Source organism: Anopheles coustani, chromosome 3 (assembly GCF_943734705.1).
Source record: "Anopheles coustani chromosome 3, idAnoCousDA_361_x.2, whole genome shotgun sequence".
NCBI classification, from domain to species: Eukaryota; Metazoa; Arthropoda; class Insecta; order Diptera; family Culicidae; genus Anopheles; species Anopheles coustani.
The window spans coordinates 6,504,895-6,525,695 of record NC_071288.1 but is presented as its reverse complement, the minus strand read 5'-3'; the positions used below and the strand labels follow the sequence as shown (position 1 = coordinate 6,525,695).

The 20,801-nt window shown below is 50.9% G+C and overlaps 2 protein-coding genes across 2 annotated transcripts; one reads left to right on the top strand and one right to left on the bottom strand.

Moving 5' to 3' along the window:
• Positions 1 to 170: 170 nt before the first annotated feature.
• Positions 171 to 20,620, bottom strand: LOC131260473 (uncharacterized). Its single transcript, XM_058262203.1, has 18 exons — positions 20,520 to 20,620; positions 19,945 to 20,252; positions 15,805 to 17,330; positions 14,548 to 15,708; positions 11,691 to 14,023; positions 10,991 to 11,621; positions 6,332 to 6,409; positions 6,070 to 6,252; positions 5,805 to 5,995; positions 5,386 to 5,736; positions 5,234 to 5,325; positions 2,291 to 2,513; positions 1,865 to 2,212; positions 1,269 to 1,795; positions 1,054 to 1,193; positions 865 to 986; positions 568 to 782; positions 171 to 504 (listed from the first exon to the last, which is right to left on the bottom strand). Exons 1-18 carry the CDS (start codon positions 20,618 to 20,620, stop codon positions 254 to 256), a joined length of 8,781 nt encoding a protein of 2,926 aa, XP_058118186.1. The 3' UTR covers positions 171 to 253.
• Positions 3,021 to 5,128, top strand: LOC131271852 (uncharacterized). The gene is made up of 4 exons (XM_058273412.1): positions 3,021 to 3,190; positions 3,272 to 3,466; positions 4,144 to 4,603; positions 4,676 to 5,128. The coding sequence occupies exons 1-4, from the start codon at positions 3,021 to 3,023 to the stop codon at positions 5,126 to 5,128; spliced, it is 1,278 nt and encodes a 425-aa protein (XP_058129395.1).
• Positions 20,621 to 20,801: the final 181 nt, after the last annotated feature.

The window sequence follows — 20,801 nt, the reverse complement described above, 5'->3', positions numbered from 1 at the left end:
GCTAGGCGGTGTGTTCTGATGGCACTGCCAAAGAAACGCATGTACAAATTGAAATGTCGCAAGTCCAGCTTGCAATAAAATTCGCTGCTTTCTCCAAACGAGATGCAAACAAAAGCAAAGTAATTCAAATAAAAACAACCAAAGCGAACGTCCACGCCAGTGTGAGGCTTTTGAGCCGGTTCGTGTGTTTAGCCTACGTAGACACTGGAACCGCACAGTACCAAGCACGGCACGAGGCATCCAACTCCTTCCATTACACCTTCCAGAGTAGCAGGTGGTTCGTGCTGTCCTCGCGGCCAGCCACCTCGCTCATGGTGTTATTTCCTGCACTCCGGAAGTCCTCGTACCCGTCGCCACCGGATATTACCAGCAGCTCCTGAGAAGGTGGTTTGGATTTTCCTCCCGCTTGAGTCGACGATGGTCCGTCCCGATCCGGTTCCTCCCCGTCCGGTGACTCGACGTACGTGAGAAACCGCACGTGGCCAGTGTGACCATGTGGTATACCTAAGGATACGAAGAGAAAAAGTTAGCCCATTGGGTCCATCACTGAGGATACGCTCCAATTACCGGTCACAATCGGCAGCGAGGATCCCTTGGCAACACTATGGGCAGCGATGGTAAGCAGCACACCTGCGCTCGTACCGACCCAGATGAGATCCTTGCAGGCGAGCAGAGACGTCACACGCAAACAGGCCGCCTTGTGCTGTCGGATGATGTCATCACAGTTCGATAGCATTTTGTTGACCGACGGAGCTAAGTTCACCTCGAAGATAACTTCAAAGCTGTCGCGTAGAACAAAGTAGAACGAAAAGGAAAGCGAAAGTTAGGACACTTGCATCACCCCACTTGCGAACCCTTGCTTACCTTTCGTGATGGCAACATTTGATGTGGGCAGAGTTCTGCACCGATATCCAGACGTAGTCGTTTAATACTGTCATGTTTGTGATAGGCTTCGAGTCGTCGGAGATTTGAATTTGACTATCGATCTGAGGAAAGAGCGTTTTACAATGTCATTGGCAGTTTGTTCCATGTTGATGACTCTTCCTTCATTACCTGTAGGCTTTTCGTGTTTAATACTTTTATCGAACCCTGTATCGCACACCACAGCTTCCCGTGCACGTTAAGGAGCTTGACCACCGGATTGCTTACGGTACCCACCGTCACCGTTAATGGGGAGGACACGTTCCAACCACCTGTAGAAATCGATAACGTTAGGACAGGTCCATCATAAGTATAGCTCTTCAAATAGGGTTCTCCTAAATCCTCACCTCTGTCCCGGGAATACACACAAATATCGCCGTTCGCCAGCGAGACGAACACGCGATTGTCCAGATACAGTATCGAGTACACCGCACTCACGTGCGGTATTTTGATCTTGTTCTTCTTGATCCGAATATTGTCCGTACAGTTGTACACGTGTATGCATCCATCCTCCGTACCGAGCCACATGGTCGACTGTTGGTTATCGGGTTCTCCATCCGCGACGGTACTGGTACTGGAGTCCTGCTGCCGATGGTTCGGAGTCAACGACGAGCCCGAAGGACTTGGGGCACCCCGTTCCGGTTGACTCTCTGCCTCGGAATCATCACTGGAACTGCCCGAATCAAGCTGAACGTTCGATTCACTGTTGATGCCTTGGCGCCCACTGGCCCCGTCGGTGGACTTGAACGATCCCTTGCGATCGGAACTTTTGCAAGGAGAATTGACTACGGAATTACATGGTTTGGGCAGCCCACCCCCACTGGACGCGTCTATGATTGATATATTCACATTCACAAGCGCTGAACTGGTTGGCCTAAAATGAGGAATAATAATAGTTATGTTGGTATGGTACAATGTCTTCTACAATCCTAGCTCTCATTACCGTTCTTCACTTGCCGGAACGGACGCCACGCAGAGTATCCGTGCGTTGCACACTCCATTGCAGCTCGTCACCGACGGTTCCGGTACCAGGCTCAACACGCACACCTGTCCGACGTACCCATCGCTGTTGCATACCCACACGTCCTTCTGCGAGCCGAGCGTTGGCGAGGCACAGGTAAACTGAAGGCCGGCCCTCGTCTTCCGGATTGGGACCGATACGAAGAACTCCGGTATCTGACTACGCTCCAGGCTGTTGGCAAGCTTCTGCTTTGCCTCCGCGAAAAATTCCTCCCACTGGGTACGCTTTTCCGGCTTCGAAAACACTACCGTCATGTTCTGGATGCCGCTTCTGAGCAAGAGCGAAGGAGGAAACGTTAGGCTACCGGCTTTGAAGGATTTTTAGTTTCGGAAGTTCTACTCTACTTACGAAGTGTTCCACGTTAGCTCGAGAACGTTCAGCTGAGCATCGTTCGTTTGGCGCTCGGCCAGCTGACGTTGAATGTCCCGCTGCAGCTCCCGAATCGCTTCCTCCAGGGATGCATGGGGACACCGGAGACTGGCGGTGAGGTCGGATATCTGTATCAGCTTGCCACTGTCCTCGGTCAGATGTTCGATCTCCTTCATGATTCGTCTAACGTTTTCATCTTTAGCTGTGAAGACGATTGAAAGGATCAGTTAAAGAATGGATTGAATGAACTCAAGGATGTTTAAACCTGCGATTCGAACTCTCCAAGACCTACAAGCAACCGGCTTGATACGTGTATCGGACACGAATCGCGGCAATTGCCAATCTTGATGCCGCTCCACACTACGCACAGACATGCACGCACCACAACCTGCCCAATTCAAACGATGCCTTTATTTACCACGAAAAACGTTTATCAATTTCATTGATATGACTCCGTCATCACAGCCCAGAGTACGGTCACACCTGGTTGTATCGAGCGGGCATGCACGTATATGTATGTAGCAGTTGCAGCTTTATCTAAGCCATTAAATGATAGTAGACCACCCCGACTGACTGACGTCGGTAGGAACCGAACCGGGGCAATCGACCTATCGTCAGTCCGTAGGTAGCCGTCTGCACCGTCTGGTTGTTATCGTCACCGTGTTCCGTCGTTGCCAAAGAGTTCTACCCCAAAGAGAATCGGTTCACCATGCCCAAAACGGCTGAAACGAAGTTCGTCAACTCACTGTTCCTGACCAATCTCATCCAGTCGCAGTATGGCGAATCGGAGGTGAAAATTAAGGCGTACGAGATCGAACCCGCATCCGCCGACATCAATGATCCGTACGCGCGATCGTCGATGAATCGGATTCTTATAAAGTGTGTATCGTTGCATCTACTAGGCAGTGTTACTTCGTTAGCCGACCGTTTGTGTCATTCTTCGTTCCACTATCGTTTCAGGTACACCTCGAAGGAAAACCCAACCGATGCTGTCATCACGTTCGTGGCCAAAATCAAGCCCACCGAGGGACTCTTGGTGGAGCAGTTCAAGAAAGCGGACGTGTTCGAGAAGGAGATCGTCCTGTACAAGTCCGTACTGCCGAGCATGGTTTCGATGATCTCGAAGCTTGGCAGTGTCATTGAGCTAGCGCCACAGTAAGTGCACTCTCTCTCTCTTCATTCATCGTGAACACTTTCACTCCCCCTGCCATCCATGATCGATCGATTAATCTTCGAAGCTTGCGCGCGCGGTCAGCTGACACAAGAGCCGTTGAGGGTGCATTATATAACCTGTCCACCCTGCTGAAGGTATTGGTGATTAAGGCGAGCGATATGGTCGCGTGCACCCAGGGCAGGCTTCAAGAGTGCCCCTTGCCGAAAAGTCATCACGAGTGCGACAAAACAACCTACCATAAACTGCCTATCGGAGCGTGTGACGCCGGACAGAGGACGGCTACGGGTAACACTCCACGGCGGAGGTGGACGGCGCGTTCGCGTTATCGGGCAGCAGATAGCCGGCAATACAGAAAACTACCTACTACGTGATAATGGCATGTCATATCGGCAATCAAAATGAATAGGCGCGTTTGTCGATTGCACTCCATGATCGATGATTAACACCCATCAGGCCAGCATGGGAGACCAGAGCTAAGACATAGCTTGAAGAATGTTATACCCATATCGGGAAGTTCATTACTATTGCCGCTTGATTGATATCAATGTTTTGGCAGCAATGTTGCAAATTAGACTCATTAAACCCTGCTTAAAGATCCACCGTTTAATGAATCCCAATCTGAGCAATTGACAGCATCAATCATACGTTCTTTTCGCAGACTTATCTACTCCTCGGAAACGCCGTCCGATCTGGTCGTCCTTGAGGATCTCACCGTTCGCGGCTACAGTGTGGAAAACCAGGCGCTCGGGCTAAGCTTCGAGCAGAGTAAAATGGCCGTGGAGAAGCTAGCCTTCTTTCACGCCGCCAGCGCCATGATGCTCGAGGAAAATGTGCTCGTTTTCGCACGCTTCTCCAAGGGAACGTTCCACAACGAGTACAAGGATCAGTTGAACTACTTCCCGGACACGATCGGAGTGGTCGCCGATATGGCTGCCGATCTCGGACTCAGCAGCACCGTAGCGGAGAAGCTCAAGAAGCTGCCGGCCAAAACACTGCCGAAAGCAATCGCAGCGTTCGAAAGCGACATTAAGGGATTCAAGGTGCTGAACCATGGTGACTTCTGGACCAACAACATTATGTTCAAGTACCAAGGCAATGAGCTGGTGGATGCTATCTTCGTAAGTATTTTCAGAAGTCATTCAACCGGAAAGAGAAATTCATCTCCTCTTTGCCTTTCATCTCTCGTTCAGGTTGATTTCCAAAACTGTGTCGTAGGATCACCGATCATCGATCTGGTGTACTTTTTGTCCTCCTCGCCTGCATATGACGTGCTACAGAAGCACAAGGACGAACTAGTTTTCACCTACCACGAGACGCTCGTGCTGCTGCTGCAGAAGATGGGCTACCTAAAGTCCGTGCCGTCGCTTTTGGAACTTCAAGTTGAGCTTCTCAAACATGGCGCTCTTCAAGTTATTTACGCCCTCACGGTATCGCCATTCTTACGCACGAAGGATGCCCAGAACACGCCACCCATGCAGCCAACGCTGCACAGTGCAAATCAATCGGCCGATGTGAAGCAGGTACTGCGTGCCCATGCACCCAATATTGTGGCTCAACTTAAGGCTTACGAAGTCATAGGACTTCTGGACTGGGGCGCAAACGAAAGCAAAATCAAGGGACTTATGTCACGCTTCCAACGCTAACAGTGAAGCACTGTCTCTGGCTTACTAGTTGTGAACACGGGGTATGGTGTAGAAATATATCGAACCAATAGGATCGGTACTAATCCACTTGTGCAGTTTACTTACATTTTACAATCTCCAAATCATCCAAAGAGATCTTCGTCAGATACTTGTACTTGTTCGTATCGAGTGTCGATGCTACGCTGCCCGGACAAGTCCTACAAAAGAAATCAGTGATTATTCATCCTGCCATTGTCCAACTACGCCGTCCTGCTTACATGTTCGTTTTTCGGATTGTGCCGCTCCTTCGCTTGATGCTGGTTATCACTAGCAGGTCGTTGAAGAGGAAGAACCCACGCTCCTTGCGCGTCACCTGCCCCGACGGCATCGACACCAGGTCGAACAGCAGGAAGGCACGCTCGGGCGTCACCAGGTCGTTCATACCCTCGATCACGCCCTCCAGCTCCCGCAGGGCCGTCTCGCGCTGCCCGTTCTCCAGGGCTTCCTTCTCCTTGCAGTTGAGAAATATTAGAATATCGTGCACTAGTTTTAAAGCTTCCTGCAGCGGCTTTTGGTCGGGGTGCGCCACATCGGTGTGCTTGATCAGTCTTGTGAATATAAGTTCGTAGCTGGAAAGACGCAACATGATAGCAGTTATTGGAAAGGCGATCCTACTCCCTTTTGCTCGATCACTTACTTTGGAAACTTTTGTACGGGTTTTATCAGCAGATTGTCTAGCGACAGTTTGCCCTTGTGTTCGCGCGCCATGGCCTCCAGGAACCTGGCAAACGCGGGACACTTTTGCCTCGCACTCCGGATGGCGTCCTTCGCTCGATTCCAGTTGTTGACGAACGATGTGTACGTGTCGAGTATTGTCGGTCGGGAGAACTAAAAACAAGAAAAGGAAAAGAACAACATGGGCATGAGAACAAGCAACTGACCGCTACACTAATGTTACTTACAACATCAACGAACGCGTCCCCTATCACTTGCATCTTGTCCCAAGAGTCCAGGCGACGTCGTAGTTCCTCCAAAAACCGCTCGTGGATATTGAGAATGGCGGGAACCATGAAGAATATTTCGTCGACCGTCTGCACGTCCACAAGGCCTGAATTTTCCGGTGACTTCAGTTGATTTAGATATTTCTATACAAGAAAGGTAACAGTGGTAAAAGCCACGTGAACGAAAAAAGTCGCTGATCTACTTTTTACGCAAATTACTTACCAGCACAATCGTCTGCAGAGATTCAACGTACGACTTTTCGGTGTTAAACAACTCAACAACCACGTGTGTTCGTGTATCCTGCAAGAACATAAAATAGTATACGTTAGTTTACCAGAAAGAGTTTCTCTTCAAGCCAGACAAAGGTTTCACCCGGGATGGACTTTGTCCGGTTCAAAACCGACCAGAATCTCCCGCCACGCTGTGAGATGCGTGATACGCTGGTTCGCACCGACCGGGGGTAAAGTCTATAAATGAATTAAAATCTCATTCCTGTTAAAAGCTTTTCATGTTGCAGTAATTGAATTTCCTATCCAGCGTCCCCGTAGGCACACAGAGCGAACGAGTGTTAAATAGCTGCTGGCAGGGACTCTTGGGTGCTTGGGAGAATGGGAAGCGCGTGGTGCCAAAGGGTTTGAATGTTTCGATCGATGGGATGCATTAAAAGATGGACGAATGATTGAGTTTTCACGGTGAGCCGCAAAGGAAATTGGGGGAAGAAAGAAAAAGTGGAATGGAAGTGTTCTGCCACTGGCGGTAAAATCCATTATGCGCTCACCCGGTGGAAGAACTCAACATAAGGCAACATGGCATAGCCATTTATTATCGTGTGCTAGATTCGGCGCAACCTTGGCGTAAGATCGTGCTGCGAGGAGAGATGTGAGCGATCGAATCTTGATTCATTCAAACTATTAAATCATGAATTCTAATGCTTTCCATTTGCTATCCCTTTCCTAATGCTTTAAATATAGATTTTTTCCATAGACATTTCGAGTTTTGATTTTGAATATAAAAAAAAAACTCTTCGTTTGTCATAAACTTTAACGTCCTGGTCTCCAACAGTTTTGAAAGATATACGATATTACGACCTGTTTCAAAGCCAACTCCATTGAATTGTTTTCCAATAAGGAAACTCGAACCGAGGTCAGCGTATATTTAAAATACATCCCTTATCGCTCGAGAGGATCAATAAAATAATTAATTTACGTGTGTCAGTGCAGCACGGGAGCGGGCCGTTGTTGCAAGAGAAAACCGAAACAAAACACACGCACACACACACACACACGTCCATCAGACACTTGTTGCTGTTTTGCTCCTGGCGAGGCACGTTTCGCATCGACGGAAACACACCAGTACGTCCCACCTGGCGCGTCTAGCTTTGTTCCGGTTGCGGGCAGGGAAAATCACGACCCTCCCCCCAACCCGTGCGGTTGTGGTGCGCCATCGCTCATTGTTGGAGTATAAATAACACACATAGTGTGCCCACCTCCCGCGTTCGACCTTCAGCTGTCGATTGCCTTGCTGTCGTCGTCCAAGCGTGGAGCATCGAATGGCCGTAAAAACTCCGTTCGCCTGGGGAAACCTCGGGGTAACAAGCTTTGAACGGTCTGGAATGTTGTGGAATGTTCCTCTCGAGCGCGGTCGAGTTCTTCCGCACCGAAACTATGGGAAAACACTCAGGACCAGGCGGACGGTTGAGCGGTATTCCATTTTAATAAAGCAAGTTTTCCTGGCACCACGTATCGCTGAGAGTTCGTTTATCAACCTGTTGTGTTTTTTTCGTCTACCATGCGTCCAACCAAAACTTACATTGTAGCAACTGATAACGTTATGCCACATGGTGTTTTCCGACGTCGACTTTGGCGTGCGCTCCGGATCATCCTCCGAGTCGGAGCAGAAGTTGAGTGGCATCATGATATTGGGTCCCGGAAGGGCGGACTGCAGGCGTACTAGGAACCACGTCACCAGCGCGGAATTATACCGTAAGGCGGCCTGCACAAAGTCATTTCTTCTTCATCACCACACACATATCACACGGCTGCTCCATTGCCACGGCATGGGATTTACGTCCAGAGCGAACTTTATCTGCCAGCTGCACCATGTGGCAGCACTCGCATGTGGAATTTGCGAACCATTGCGGACCAGGCGCTGGCAGTGTGAAGGTACGTAGCATCGCACAACTGGAGGCACTGACTCACTCGCTGTACCAGCGGTCACGGGCGGGCCACAGGTGTGTTCTATCTCGAGCTACAAACCTTCCAACCGAATGCCGACGCTCATACGAACATACGTTTCCAACCAGCACACTTTGCGCTACTTGCCGGAACGCGGTGAACGGGTGAACCGTGCCACACGGAGACCGTTTTAGAACATAGCCAACTTTGTGTGCGAAATCCAGTTTCCTTTTACGTAAAACACTACGCGAAATCCACACTCTGAGATCGAGCACTGAGTCGCAGTTGCAAACAACAGCAGTGACGAGACCCGTGACTTCCCCGAAAGCGACGGGGTAAAGTTTTACACACAAACTTTCCCGCAAGGAAATTCTGACCTTTTGCAAAACTTTCCAACTTCCGTGCGCACAAGCCTTTCTTTACGCTGCCAGCATCCGGTGGCCGGAAGCGGAAAAGGACAGCACAAAGACGGTCACCGTCGTACGCTTGTTTTCCACTGACGGAGAAGAACCTGACTAACGGAAAATCTTTCACTCTTCCGTGGCCAGCAGCCCAGCATTCCGCGCGTGCAGCGACATCAAAGCAGCTCCTTTTTCGTCCACAACCGCCCGAGGTAGCTGCTGCTGGCCATTTTCTTTTTTCGCACACAGCACACAAACTTCCGCCCTGGGGGCACTAAACAAACACGTTCCGATCGCAGCAGCTCGTGGAAACTGCGTTGTTGTAGCGCACTGTGGTTAGAAAAGCTGTCTATGCTGACGTTCTTCTTCCCATTTTTGTGTCTCTTGTTCATTTCGCTCTCAATATTTATCTCTCTCTCGTTCTTCTTCTTTCAATGCATTTCTCTTTTTCTCTCACACGTTTTCCAGACATACACCCCGCGAGCTCGGTTTCCACCCTCTGTCTGGGTCGTTATTTTTCATTTCCCATTATTTTTCTGTCTCTCACCAGAGCATGCCGTTACCGTTTTTCCTCATCTCAAATTCAGCCGCGTGAAAATGCTACCGCCCAGTTCCCTTCTCCAACAACCGATTGCAATCAAAATACAGCTTCCGCTACACCTCAAGCCCACTTCTACAATGCCTGTAAGGGGGGACACAATACATCCATAGATCTATCTCCCTCTGTCGAATAGGAGATGCAACCATCATCCCGGATACCAAAACTCTCCGAATCTACTTGTTCGATTGCATTCGCTCTCGCGCCCTTTTCTCGCTCTCGGGCTTAGCAAGCCAGGTCGCGGTTAAAAATCGCACAGTGGAAAAATGCGTGGATTAGATATTCTCAGGAGTTCCCATCAGGAGGGAAATAGAAAAAAATGGACTACCGTGCAATTGACAATTCACGATGCTCTTAGCTTTGAGTCCAGCTGATGGATGTGTTGGACTCTAATGCACTCACTGCTAACGAACCCACTTGCTTCTTTCAAATCCACAACGGGTTACTTTGTTATCATCCGAGTCACGCAAGCAGTAAAATCATAAACTCAGGATGGAGATGAAAACGAAATACCCAACCATTTCGACCACCCAGTGCGAGCAGAAAAATTACATTAATTTCGCGTTTTGTGAACCAAATGATTTACTATCATGGCGTGTAGTAAGCACGTCCAAAGTGTTCGCGACGCTCGCTAATAATAAAAACCATGCTCTCGCGTTAATAGCCGCCATCAATTGGGAGGCCAACATCGTCGCAGCAGCCTGAGACGCACACATGAGGAAATCTGCTCGCGGGCGGCCAGGAAGAGGATATCAATGAAATGTGTCCTAACCAATACGACCGATTCGGAATGGCGTTCGGTGTGTAGCAAGGCACGATACACCGCGTCCTACGCATTCCAGTAGCACCGCGTAAACTGTACTGAAATCCGCACGACGAAAGAACGACCAAGATGCGAGCAAGAAGGTAGAGAAGGGCGGGGAAAGCGAATAGTGCGCCGGGCGAAACTAGCTAGTACTTGTTGATTGGCCTCACCGTCGCACGGCACATGAAAACATTACGTTTGCGCATGTCACTCGCACATCAACACACTCACACACACCTTCCCGGTCGTCTCATGGAGGCGCCTGGTGACGGTAGTGGTAGTGGCGGAGTGTATACCGAGCGCTGCAGTGGGATGAAAAATTGGCCACGGCATTATTTACATGTTTGCGTTTTTGAAATACTGACTGCTCGGGAGCAGAAATTGGAAAGCAATTTACTGGGGATTTTTTTTGTTTGTTGCGTGTGTTTCTACAAACGACCGTGCGCCTCCATCGTCGAAAGTAACGTCGAGAGGATCGGGCCAGCAGAGTAGTATTGGTGTGTCCGTCGTTGATGAGATGGAAAATATTGAATGAATTTTTCCGTTGGAGTTATTTAGCAGTCTGGCACTGTCTTTGTTAATTATTTCTGCCGTTTCATAAACCCACTGGCAAAAATGGGCAGTTGAAGGCAACACTTATTAAATTTTATAAATATCGAAGGTGTTTGGGCGATGGTTTTTAGTATATGTTAAGTACAGTTTTCTGGATCATTAAAAAAAATAGAATCAACTTCAGTATATCGTTAGCAATGATCTTCTTCATAACTTAATCGCTTTGTTTATCCGAAAAATGCTACGTTTTCTGGTTAGTTCCTTTTTCGTTTAGTTCATTAACTGCAGTATAATTTTTAATTCTAATTCCTGTAATACAACCCCATTGCCAAAAGCTTCTCTCTCACTTACCAAACAATTCAGCACGGCAGACGGGAGTGCATTGCTCGCATTCACCCCGCCGTTGCCACCTCCCGTCGTCAGCTGCTCGGTGATGAGCTTCTCGCTCGAGCCCTTCAGCAGCTCCGCCAGCAACTCCGGAGAGGCTGACAGACCTCCTTTCGGTGTTTCCGGCGTGTTCAGAGTGAAGCTACGTTCCGACGGCGTTCGACTGTTTTGCGACAAACGTACCTCGTCCAGGCTTCGCTTCTGCTGCTTGTCGCTAGCGCTGGAGACGCTGCGCTTGCTAGACTTCTCGTGACCATCCGAGCCACCCCGTTTCACCGACCGGTCCGGTAGGTGACTGTCAAGGGATAGCTTCTTGTTCTCCAGCTTCCCCACGGCTCCAGCGGTACCCGACCGATCCGACTTTTCCGAGTCCGTACTGCGCTGCTCGATGTTACCGAGGTACCGCTTGGAAGGACTGACAGATGAATCGGACAGCTTCGAGGGACTGGAGGAGGTGCGCACGTGCGTGGGGACTGGAAGGTTCGCGCTGGTTTTCCGTGGTTTGCAAGTCTTTCCCGAGTGCCGATCGTTCGTTTCGTCCATCGACTGACTGCCGGCGCCTCGGTGCCTTGACATCACCGCTCCTACTGCGTGTCTACAAGGAAGGATAAAAGTGGAGTATTGAATTTGCTACGATATGAGAACAGATCACACCCATACGTACCCTTCATTGCGTGTGAGTTCTTCGAGAATTTCATTGTACTGGACCTTCGTGGTCGGTTTCTTCATCTCCGCCTCCAGCATCTGACCGTATGGACCACGTAGTGGCCTCTTTGAGTAGCGCTTCAGGTCAGCATCGGCACCTCCGGGTGCAGGTGAAGCGCTGGTTCGATCTCGAGATGATGCCCGATCGCTCTCGTTGTCCGACACCGAATCCGATCGCAGGAACAGCGTCTTCAATGAACGCACCGGAAGGGTCGGTGCTGGTAGTTGGTCGTCCTTTTCATCCGAGCTCAGATAGGTAAGGCTCTGCCGGCGGGTACTTTTCGGCCACACTGGCTTGCCCGGGTCCGAGTCGGGCGTTGTCGGATCGAGGTATCGGTCGGGTGAGTGGACAGTGTGTTCCCGATCTACCGGTTCCTTTCCGCTTAGATCGGTAAAGCTTTCGCCGCTTAGATCAAGGCTGGAGTCCTTCTCGATCGCCTGTCCAAGACTGTCGGGGTTCCAACTGACACTGCCCTCACCATCGACCCCAGCCGTCGACGCACCACCGCCGTCGTTGTTGTCCGACTCGAGCTCGTTGTTCCCGTCGATCGCGGGCCATTGGATGTAGATACCTTTCCGACGTGACTTTCGACTCTCAAGGCGCCGCTTCTCGTCCACATCGTTCGACAGTCGGCTGCTCTGAGGGTCTCCGGCGTCCTCGTTGTTACTGTGACGCTTGCGAACCTCAACAACCTCTACGTCCTGTCCGTCACCTAACACCACCGATACTTTGTGCGTAGCCGAACCGTCTACGATCGTCGTAAACTCGTTGCTTTCCGGCTCGGTACAGATGATAGACACTGGCGGGGTACGAAGCATTACATCTTGATCATCACCGTCACCACCATCTTCGGACATTTCCACACTAACTTGCGGCTCGATCACTTGCGGCGGCTGCTCGACTACGATCTGCTCTGGGTGGAAGCTCCGGACGGAGTCCTCTAGCTCGAGCATTGGCTCTGCTGACAGTGCGCTCGTAATATCCCCGATGGCACCCTCATTCACCTCTTTAATGCTATCCAGTGCGTCCGAGTACCGACCGTACTCCGTCATGGATGCATCGATCCACTGCTCCGAGGGTCGCGCTGTACTCCACTCGCTCACCACGCAATCATACACCGGAACCGGTATCAAGCAGGTGGTTGCCTGCTGAAGACACTCATCATCTTTAGCGAGCGCGCACGGCGTGATCGGGATGCCTTCCTCGACTGGCGATTCCAGCACCATCTCGGACGCTTCCAGGACACTGATGCTGGCCTGCAGCTGACCCGCATTCTCCACGTTCTCGATGTGCTCCGCCACCGGGTCTTCCACGATGGTCTCAATATCCGAATTTCGGTTCGACGCGAGATCTTTCCCCTCCATCCGCTCGTCAAAGAATCGCCCATAGTCATCCAAGGGCGCCAAGTTTATACTTAGTTCCGTCTTTTTGATGGTCAACTTTGCAACGTCCGTGTCATCCGCGGGAGCGACAGTTGCTCCTCCACATAATTCCGTAGGACTACAGCTGCGCGCCGTTTCCACCTTGTTGCCACCCTGACTCTGTCGAGGTATCGTGCTGCTGTCCACGCTCGATTGCTCCTTACCCTTCATCAGGCTACTCTTCAGGGCTCCCAGCGCAGACCGGATGTACTTTCCGGACGAGTAGTCTACCTGAGAAAAGGACGCACTGCGGAACGGGATAGTCTTCTGCGTGTACGAGCCGACGATTGTACGCGACTCAGGCCGTGACAGCTTCGTGAACAACTCTTCGTCGTCCTTGAGGGCCGTCTCCGAGCGGCACTCATCCCCAACGGTCTTCGGTACTACCTGCAATCCTTCCAGATTGGATGTGCTTACATTCGCCCGTAGGTTCACCGGTTTGTGCTCCACCAGTGGAGAGCTCGGAGTCGACATGCGTTGCCCCGAACTACCCGAGTCCGCAAAACGGTACGGTATGTCGACCGAGCGGGACTCCTTCGGCTTAAGCAACAGATCGGCGTCCCGGTCCGAGCCGTGTAGAGCGGCATCGATGTTGATCAGGCTGGTCGTGGAGATGGCGGCGTTCGGTCGCTCAAAACTACGATCAACACTGTGGGCATGTTTGGGGCGACGGGGTGGCGGCACGGGTGGAGCCCGGTTTCCTTTGAGAAGCTCCGTCAGCTCACGCAGTCGTTCAGTTTTGCTACCACCCGCACCCGCATTACCGCCACCTGATGGTCCACTGTTGTTTTGCTTCTCAGCTGAACCAGATGTCGTTTTCTTCACTAACCTTTGCAAGCGGTCCAGTGTATTATTGCGCTTTTCCATTATCTACAACAGAGAAACAAGAAATAACACATGAAACACGCAAGAGGACTACAAACGCACAGAACAAACGATCCCTTCTGTATGCCTTTTTACTTAAGGTGACGTCCAACACGCACCAATGAAAACTAGATTAATCTTTTTTGCTATTTCGATTTCTAAAAATCCACTGACAAGTCGCGTGTTCTTATATAACGTAACGAATGCCTTAACCTTCACACAACATGATCACTTGAAATTGCTTCACTTTAGCTAAAGGAATACATCACCTCCGAACCGAAAAATAATTCACGAACCATATTCACGAAACATCGCTCCTGATAACTATGCGTACAACTGGCACAAGCATCATCCCGAGGTTGCGTTCACATTTCAACACCTCGTCGAGTCGAGCGAACTACTTGAACTTCTGGCGCCCGAACAGATGTTGTCGAAACCACCAGGGAGAGCGAGAGGGAGAGAGAACTCCTCCTTCTCCACCACCACCTTGGAAGGGGGCGCCACCGCCACGCGCAGTCAAAACAACTTACCGACTTGTCCGCTGTTGTGCTACCGCCCGCAGCATGGAGTAGAGTGTTGCTTCTTCCAAAGCAATTGAGCCCGGCGTGCTGCGCAGGCGAACTGTCCGGCGAGGCGGCAGTGGCAGCGTACCCGACCACTAGCGGCTTGCCAGCGGCGTAAGGCGACGTGCAGCTCTCATCCGCCGTCGACGGGCAACCAGGCAGCGTCTGCTCGCCGACACCACCTGGTCGACCGGGTCCACCACCGACACCACCGACACTGACACTTTTCACTGCGCTATTATTAGACGACCGAGTCGTATATTTCTGCTGCTGTAGCTGCTGATGATGTTGATGCTGCTGCTGATGATGCTGCTGATGATGCTGCTGCTGCTGATGCCGCTCAACGGCACCACCTTCACTAGGATTGCGGCGATTATTGTTATTGGTATCACTGTGCCTTTCCGGAAGGTTTACGTAGCTACGATCACCGGCACTGGGCACACTAGAAGCCGCACGTTGTTCGTTGTCGATGTCGACTGCGTCGATTGCCAGTACGTCTAGTAGTGCCCGCCGTGGCTCACCGTAACGTACCGCTTGGTAGTCGTCGCTGGCGTTACTGTCGTTACGGTCGCACTGCACTCGATCCCTAGCAGCCACTGCCGGCCGATGGCCGTTGTGTTGTCGCGAATCGGTTGCCTCACGCACACTGCCCAGCTCATCCGAGGACAAGTCGATGTAATTGTTGCGATTCGCAATTGTACCATCCACACCGACACCAACACCAGCACTAGCGACCACTAATGTTTGCCCACCGTTGTCCACTACCGTTGCTGGCAATCTGCCACCCTCGCCGACAGCTATTTCGTCGCCGACAGCCGATCTAGTGGTGGTGGTGGTGGTGGTGGTGATGATCGACGGCTGCGTCCTACACTCACGACCACCTCGACCCAAGAGGACCAACGTCGCCTGATCGTCCCTAGCAGTGTCGTCCCCGGTCGATGACAGATCGGACGAGTCAATGAAACAGAGATCCTCCAGTTCATCGATCGGGCGCACGTTCGGCTGCGATCCGGTGAGGCCACTCAGCAGCTGGTTGCAGTACTTGTTCAGCGACTGCAGCCGTATCTCGTTGATCGCGTCGCTGCAGGGATGCTTGCGGTGCGATCGGGGCGTCAGGACACACTCCGGCTCGCAGGTCGACTTGTCGAACGGGTAGCACTCGTCGGTGCTCGACGATCGGACGCCCCCGGACAGTGGATGATGATGAAGATATCGGCTGGCGACGCCGTTACTCGTGCCCAGCACGGGCAGCGATGATTTGCGCGTTACGTGCGGATGATGGTACGGCTGTTGGTACCCTTCGCCCCCGCCCTGTCCGTTCTGCCGCTCGGTGCCGCTCGCGTCCCCCTCTACGTAGCCGTACTGTAGTCGCCTCGCGTGGTTCGCCGCCCGGAACGATCGATTTCTGCCCGCGAAGTCGACGGCCGCAGGTGAATCGAACAGCTGACCAGGTGAGCGAGGCGTCGATGGTCCGACGGAGTCGACGCGATGGAAGCTGTACGATTTCACGACCGGCAGCGAGGACGGTGGCTGCAGAACTCTCCGCCGTTGCCCGAACGGCGTTGCCACTTGGGGTGGGTGAGCTTGGTGTCCGGAAGAAGGGACAGGTTCGCACCAACCAGGAGCAGGTGCCTGCTGTACCGACGGTGAAGCTGACCGTGGCGACACCGACGACGACGTCGAGGAAAGTTCGTCAGCACCAATATCGCCTCCGATGAAGGATGGTTGCTTTTGCCTTAAGCCACCTCTTTCGCCACCTCGCGCACTCGGCGCGTTCCCCGGTCCTCCGCCGGCGCGCGGATCGGATGATATTTTCCTTTTCTCGAAATTATTTATGTTCGCATCTTTCCCACCCTGTGCCGGGGTCCACCGCTGCTGCCCCACTTGGTGTAGCTGCTGCGTTTGTCGTGGTGCGGTTCTTGAATTTAAATTTAAATCATCACCACCATCGTCGTTCCGATAGCCACTGCTGACGCCACTTGATTCGCATCCGCCGAAGGGGTTTGCGCGATCCGCGATCACCAGCGTCGAACCGTCGGCATCGTACGCCCCCTCGAGATCGGCTTCCAACCGTCGGCGCACACTCCCCGCTCCATCGGCACGTCCTCCAGGCGGATCGCGAGGAAACTCGATCGTTCGATCACGCCGCTGCTGACGCTGGTATCGGTTGGCGTTTCGGCTCTGCGGCACCGTCCGCTCGGGACTTTGCTCCGGCTGCTTCTTCTGACTACTGGCCAAGCGGAAACTGTTGCTGTAGCAGCACACCACCGTCGAGCATCTCGGGGATGTTTCGTGCTGCTGCTGCTGCTGCTGCTGCTGATCTTGCTCCTCCAGCAGAAGTCGCTCCTGCTGATGATCAACAAGCCCTCGCCCGCCGTTGGCGCTGGCACCGGAAGAAGTGTTGCTGTTGTGATAGCTGTGACTGTTGTTGTTGTTGTTGTTATTGTTGTTATGACGGTTGCTTTTGCTACCGTTGCTTGTGATGGTGGCTTTGTGCACGCTGCCGTTGGAGTAGCCGAGACCGACGAGACCCGAAACCGTGCCACGGTCGTCGTCGCTTCCGTGACCGTGCGTTAGCGTGGACTGACTGAGCTGACAGTTGCCGTTGCTGCTGCGTCCGGGCGCCAACGGAGGATACCTCATCTGTTGCTGCTGCTGCTGCTGTCGGTCCACTCCCACCGTCGCCGCTGCCGTCGGCGTCGTTGGCGTCCCGGGTGTCGATGCGGTCGGAGAAGATTTTCTATTCTTAGCTGGAACGATCGAGAGTGTGAGAGAAAGAGAGAAAGAGCGGGAGCGATTCAGAAAATTTCACATTTTCACCGCACGTTCTCCATCCTACATTTTCTTTCCCCCCCCTTTCTTTAAACACCAACTCCGTAAACTACTTCGTGATTTTCCGTGATTGACTGACTTCGGTAGCAGATGCGCCCGTTTAAGGGGTTACCACTTAACGAACGAAGGCATCACGCAACAAAGAGCGGAAGAGAGCGGAAAGGCAGACTAGGAAAAAATACACAAAACAGGAAAATGATGCGTTCAGAAAGGATGGAGTTCATTAGGATCGGTCGGAAGACGAGGGAGAACCACGCGTTACGTTTGCCTGATTCAATGCCAACAACTGTTTCTGCTGTTTAACTCAGGTTCACCTGCCACGTTGGAAACAAAGTCACATCAAAATTGGGTCCACCACGAGGCGATTTAGCGGTCGATTCCGAACCGTTGACTTTTCCGGGCATCGCACGTTCTTTGCCACACAAAGTAGTGCCGAACGGGAGATGATTCACGGCAAACATAAGATTTGTTGTGTTTTTTTATTTCGTCTTTACACCGTAGGCAATGGTTTGTCCGTCGATAAAACCGTTGTGGAGCAAAAGAAGGGAAACTCAATACACATGCACGCATCAAGCACAACGGGGCTGACTCAACTGATACAAAACGATGATGACTGTGTGAAGCAATGATTTTAATATCCCACGACCATCTCAGGGAACGATGCTCGATTTAAAGAAATCTTCATACCAAACACGTGCATACAGACGTGCTTGTGAACACATAGGAAAATTCAAAAACAAGAGGCAACGCATGAAGGTTTTGTTATTGTCGACAGGGGAGTCGAAAAGGCACCAATACCATTTTTTCGAGCGGCCAAGAAAAATGTTGTACCGTAGGAAAATATAGACAAGCTACTGCTGGTAACGAGAGACGTGTAAGGGATGTTAGCACGCACTGGGTTGGTCGGGGGAGGCAAAGTATGGGTCATAAAATTTAATTTTAGTTTTCCTCCTATCCACTGTGATTCGGGTTTTCCTGTTTGCTAGAAGGAACTCTATGTTTCATCCGCGCTGCCAAAGATGATTGGAGTTGTTCATCGCTTGGGGCGACGCGGCCTCACATACACTTAAACACAGACTCTACCGGCACAATCCCGCCAAAACACCGCCTGGATGATTTTCTAACACTAACGGTTTGAACTTTCGCTCTTTTCTGAACAGATTTACAGGGTGGCATCGTAGAAGTGATACACTTATTCGAGCGGTTTCTGCCAAACCCCTGTACCCAGTATGTTAAACAAATGGGTATATTTCGACAGATTTACTTGTTTACTATTTATGTTCAAAACGTACACTCAGTGTTCAGTTCAGTTTTCTAGTAACTACTATGAATTCAAGTCGCGAGCAAGTAAAAATTTTGCATATGCAAGGTTTGACAAACATTCAGATTTGGCAAAAACTGTCTCATCTCAATTTAAGTCGATTATTTGTCTACCGGACCATCAAGCGATACGAGGAGACAGGGACAGTTGTTCCAAAGAAGAAACCGGGTAAAAAACGGAGTGTCCGGATTCCAGCGGTGATTAAAGCGGTAAAGGAACGCGTCCGGCGGAATCCAGCTCGCTCGGGAAAAAAATGGCGCGTGACATGAACATGAGTCACTTTGCCATGCAATGCATTTTGAAAAAGGACCTTGGTTACGAAGCCTTTAAAAAGCAGAAAATTCACGGCTTAACCTCCAACAATATTGCCGACAGGGTTACCAGATCTCGCTTGCTACTGAAGACGCACGCAGGCCACAACATCATCTTTTCGGATGAAAAACTGTTCACTCTGGAGGCTCCCTTAAATAAGCAGAATGATCGAGTCTATGGAGCATCTATTCGGGATATACCAGCCGATAAAAGAGCAGTCGAGCGGTATCAAAATACGTCAGCGGTTATGGTTTGGAGAGCTATCTCGACCAAAGGGAAGTTGCCGTTGTTATTTATCGACAAAGGCGTGAAGATAAACAAGGAGTATTATTTAGAACACGTTCTCCAAGGCCACTTGAAACCATACGCTATGAAGCTTTTTGGCAAAGACAGCTTTTGCTTCCAACAGGATTCAGCTCCATCCCATAAAGCTTCAATCGTTCAGGAGTGGTGCAAGGAATATTTGCCATGTTTCATCAACGCATCGGAATGGCCTGCTGCCTCTCCAGATTTGAATCCGTTGGACTTCAGCATATGGGAATACATGCTTGGGAAGTTAGGCGACGTCAAACGTTTGAATTTGGCCGGAATCAAGAGACGGTTGCTAAAGATATGGGAAGAAATGTCGGATGAAGTTGTGCGTGCGGCCTTCAATGACTTCCAAAAGCGTCTACGGGCCGTTATCAAGTTCATAGGTGAAAGATTTGAAATAAATTGAGTCAAATGCAAGTTAAGTAGTATTAGAAGTTATTTAAATCAATTTCGAAGAGATATCGTACCTGGTTTCAATTTTATCACATAAACAAAGTGTATCACTTCTACGATGCCACCCTGTAGATTTAAGGGCTTATAATTTATGCCTAATTTTGACGCACTCCTTTAACACACTTTCTACTTACCTAAGCTACTAGGAACTGGCAGTTTGGTACGTGAGTAAGTGTTTGTCCAAGGCATTTCGACGCCGCCCGAACCGATGCAGCAACAGTTCTGCTGGTCGCCGCTGCTGATGCTGCTCGTGCCGCCCACACTGTGCACACTGCTGCCTCCGTTCGCAATCTCATACGAGTTAATCGACCCGCGCACGTTGGTGCCTTCCACCACTGGATCGTCATGGCCCGCCTTGGCGCCCTCCAGCAGCCCGGTATTGGACAGGCGCACTCCATAGCGAAGCGTGCCCAGCTGAATGTAGTCATTTTCCGGTATCGCTCTGCTTGCGTGAAAACAAACAAATAAATTGAAAAGCCGTTGCTTCTGTATTCAGAAGCAAAATGCTCCATAGTCGACTTAGTTTAAAATGATAGCAAACGGTCTGTTGTTGCGCAGCGAATAATAGCGCCTGCAAGGTATGCAATATACCGCACACCAGTTACGGTTGGATTATTTGCAAGCTGGTTCCTGTTGTTTATTTTTTTCAAAAGCATTTTACTTCACACATACTTTTTTGTACATTACACATACATACACACACACTCACCTGTTCCACGACTGCTGGATGCCGTCGGCCAGCTTCTGGCAGTTCGAGGGCAGCGCTTTCATGTTCCTTCCCAATTTGTCTGGTTCCGGTTTGCTGGTCATATTTTAAACGATGTTGCATTTTGTGTCATTCCTACGGCGCTGGCCCCGGGTGCGCGCGAATTTGAATTTTGGGAGCTATCGCACGGGGATGCAAACCACCGCCGTGAGTTCTATTTAAGGACGCAACAATGAATGTGACCTGCGGAATGGAGTTGCAGAATGGAAGAAACCGTTTCAGTTT

Coding starts and splice junctions, on each gene's coding strand:
- LOC131260473 (XM_058262203.1), bottom strand. CDS start 20,620: ATGACCAGCAAACCGGAACCAGACAAATTGGGAAGGAACATGAAAGCG. Junction 5,737..5,804: donor CCCGTACAAAAGTTTCCAAA/GTAAGTGATCGA, acceptor GCGTCTTTCCAG/CTACGAACTTATATTCACAA. Junction 5,326..5,385: donor ACAATCCGAAAAACGAACAT/GTAAGCAGGACG, acceptor TTTCTTTTGTAG/GACTTGTCCGGGCAGCGTAG.
- LOC131271852 (XM_058273412.1), top strand. CDS start 3,021: ATGCCCAAAACGGCTGAAACGAAGTTCGTCAACTCACTGTTCCTGACC. Junction 3,191..3,271: donor ATGAATCGGATTCTTATAAA/GTGTGTATCGTT, acceptor CTATCGTTTCAG/GTACACCTCGAAGGAAAACC. Junction 4,604..4,675: donor AGCTGGTGGATGCTATCTTC/GTAAGTATTTTC, acceptor TCTCTCGTTCAG/GTTGATTTCCAAAACTGTGT.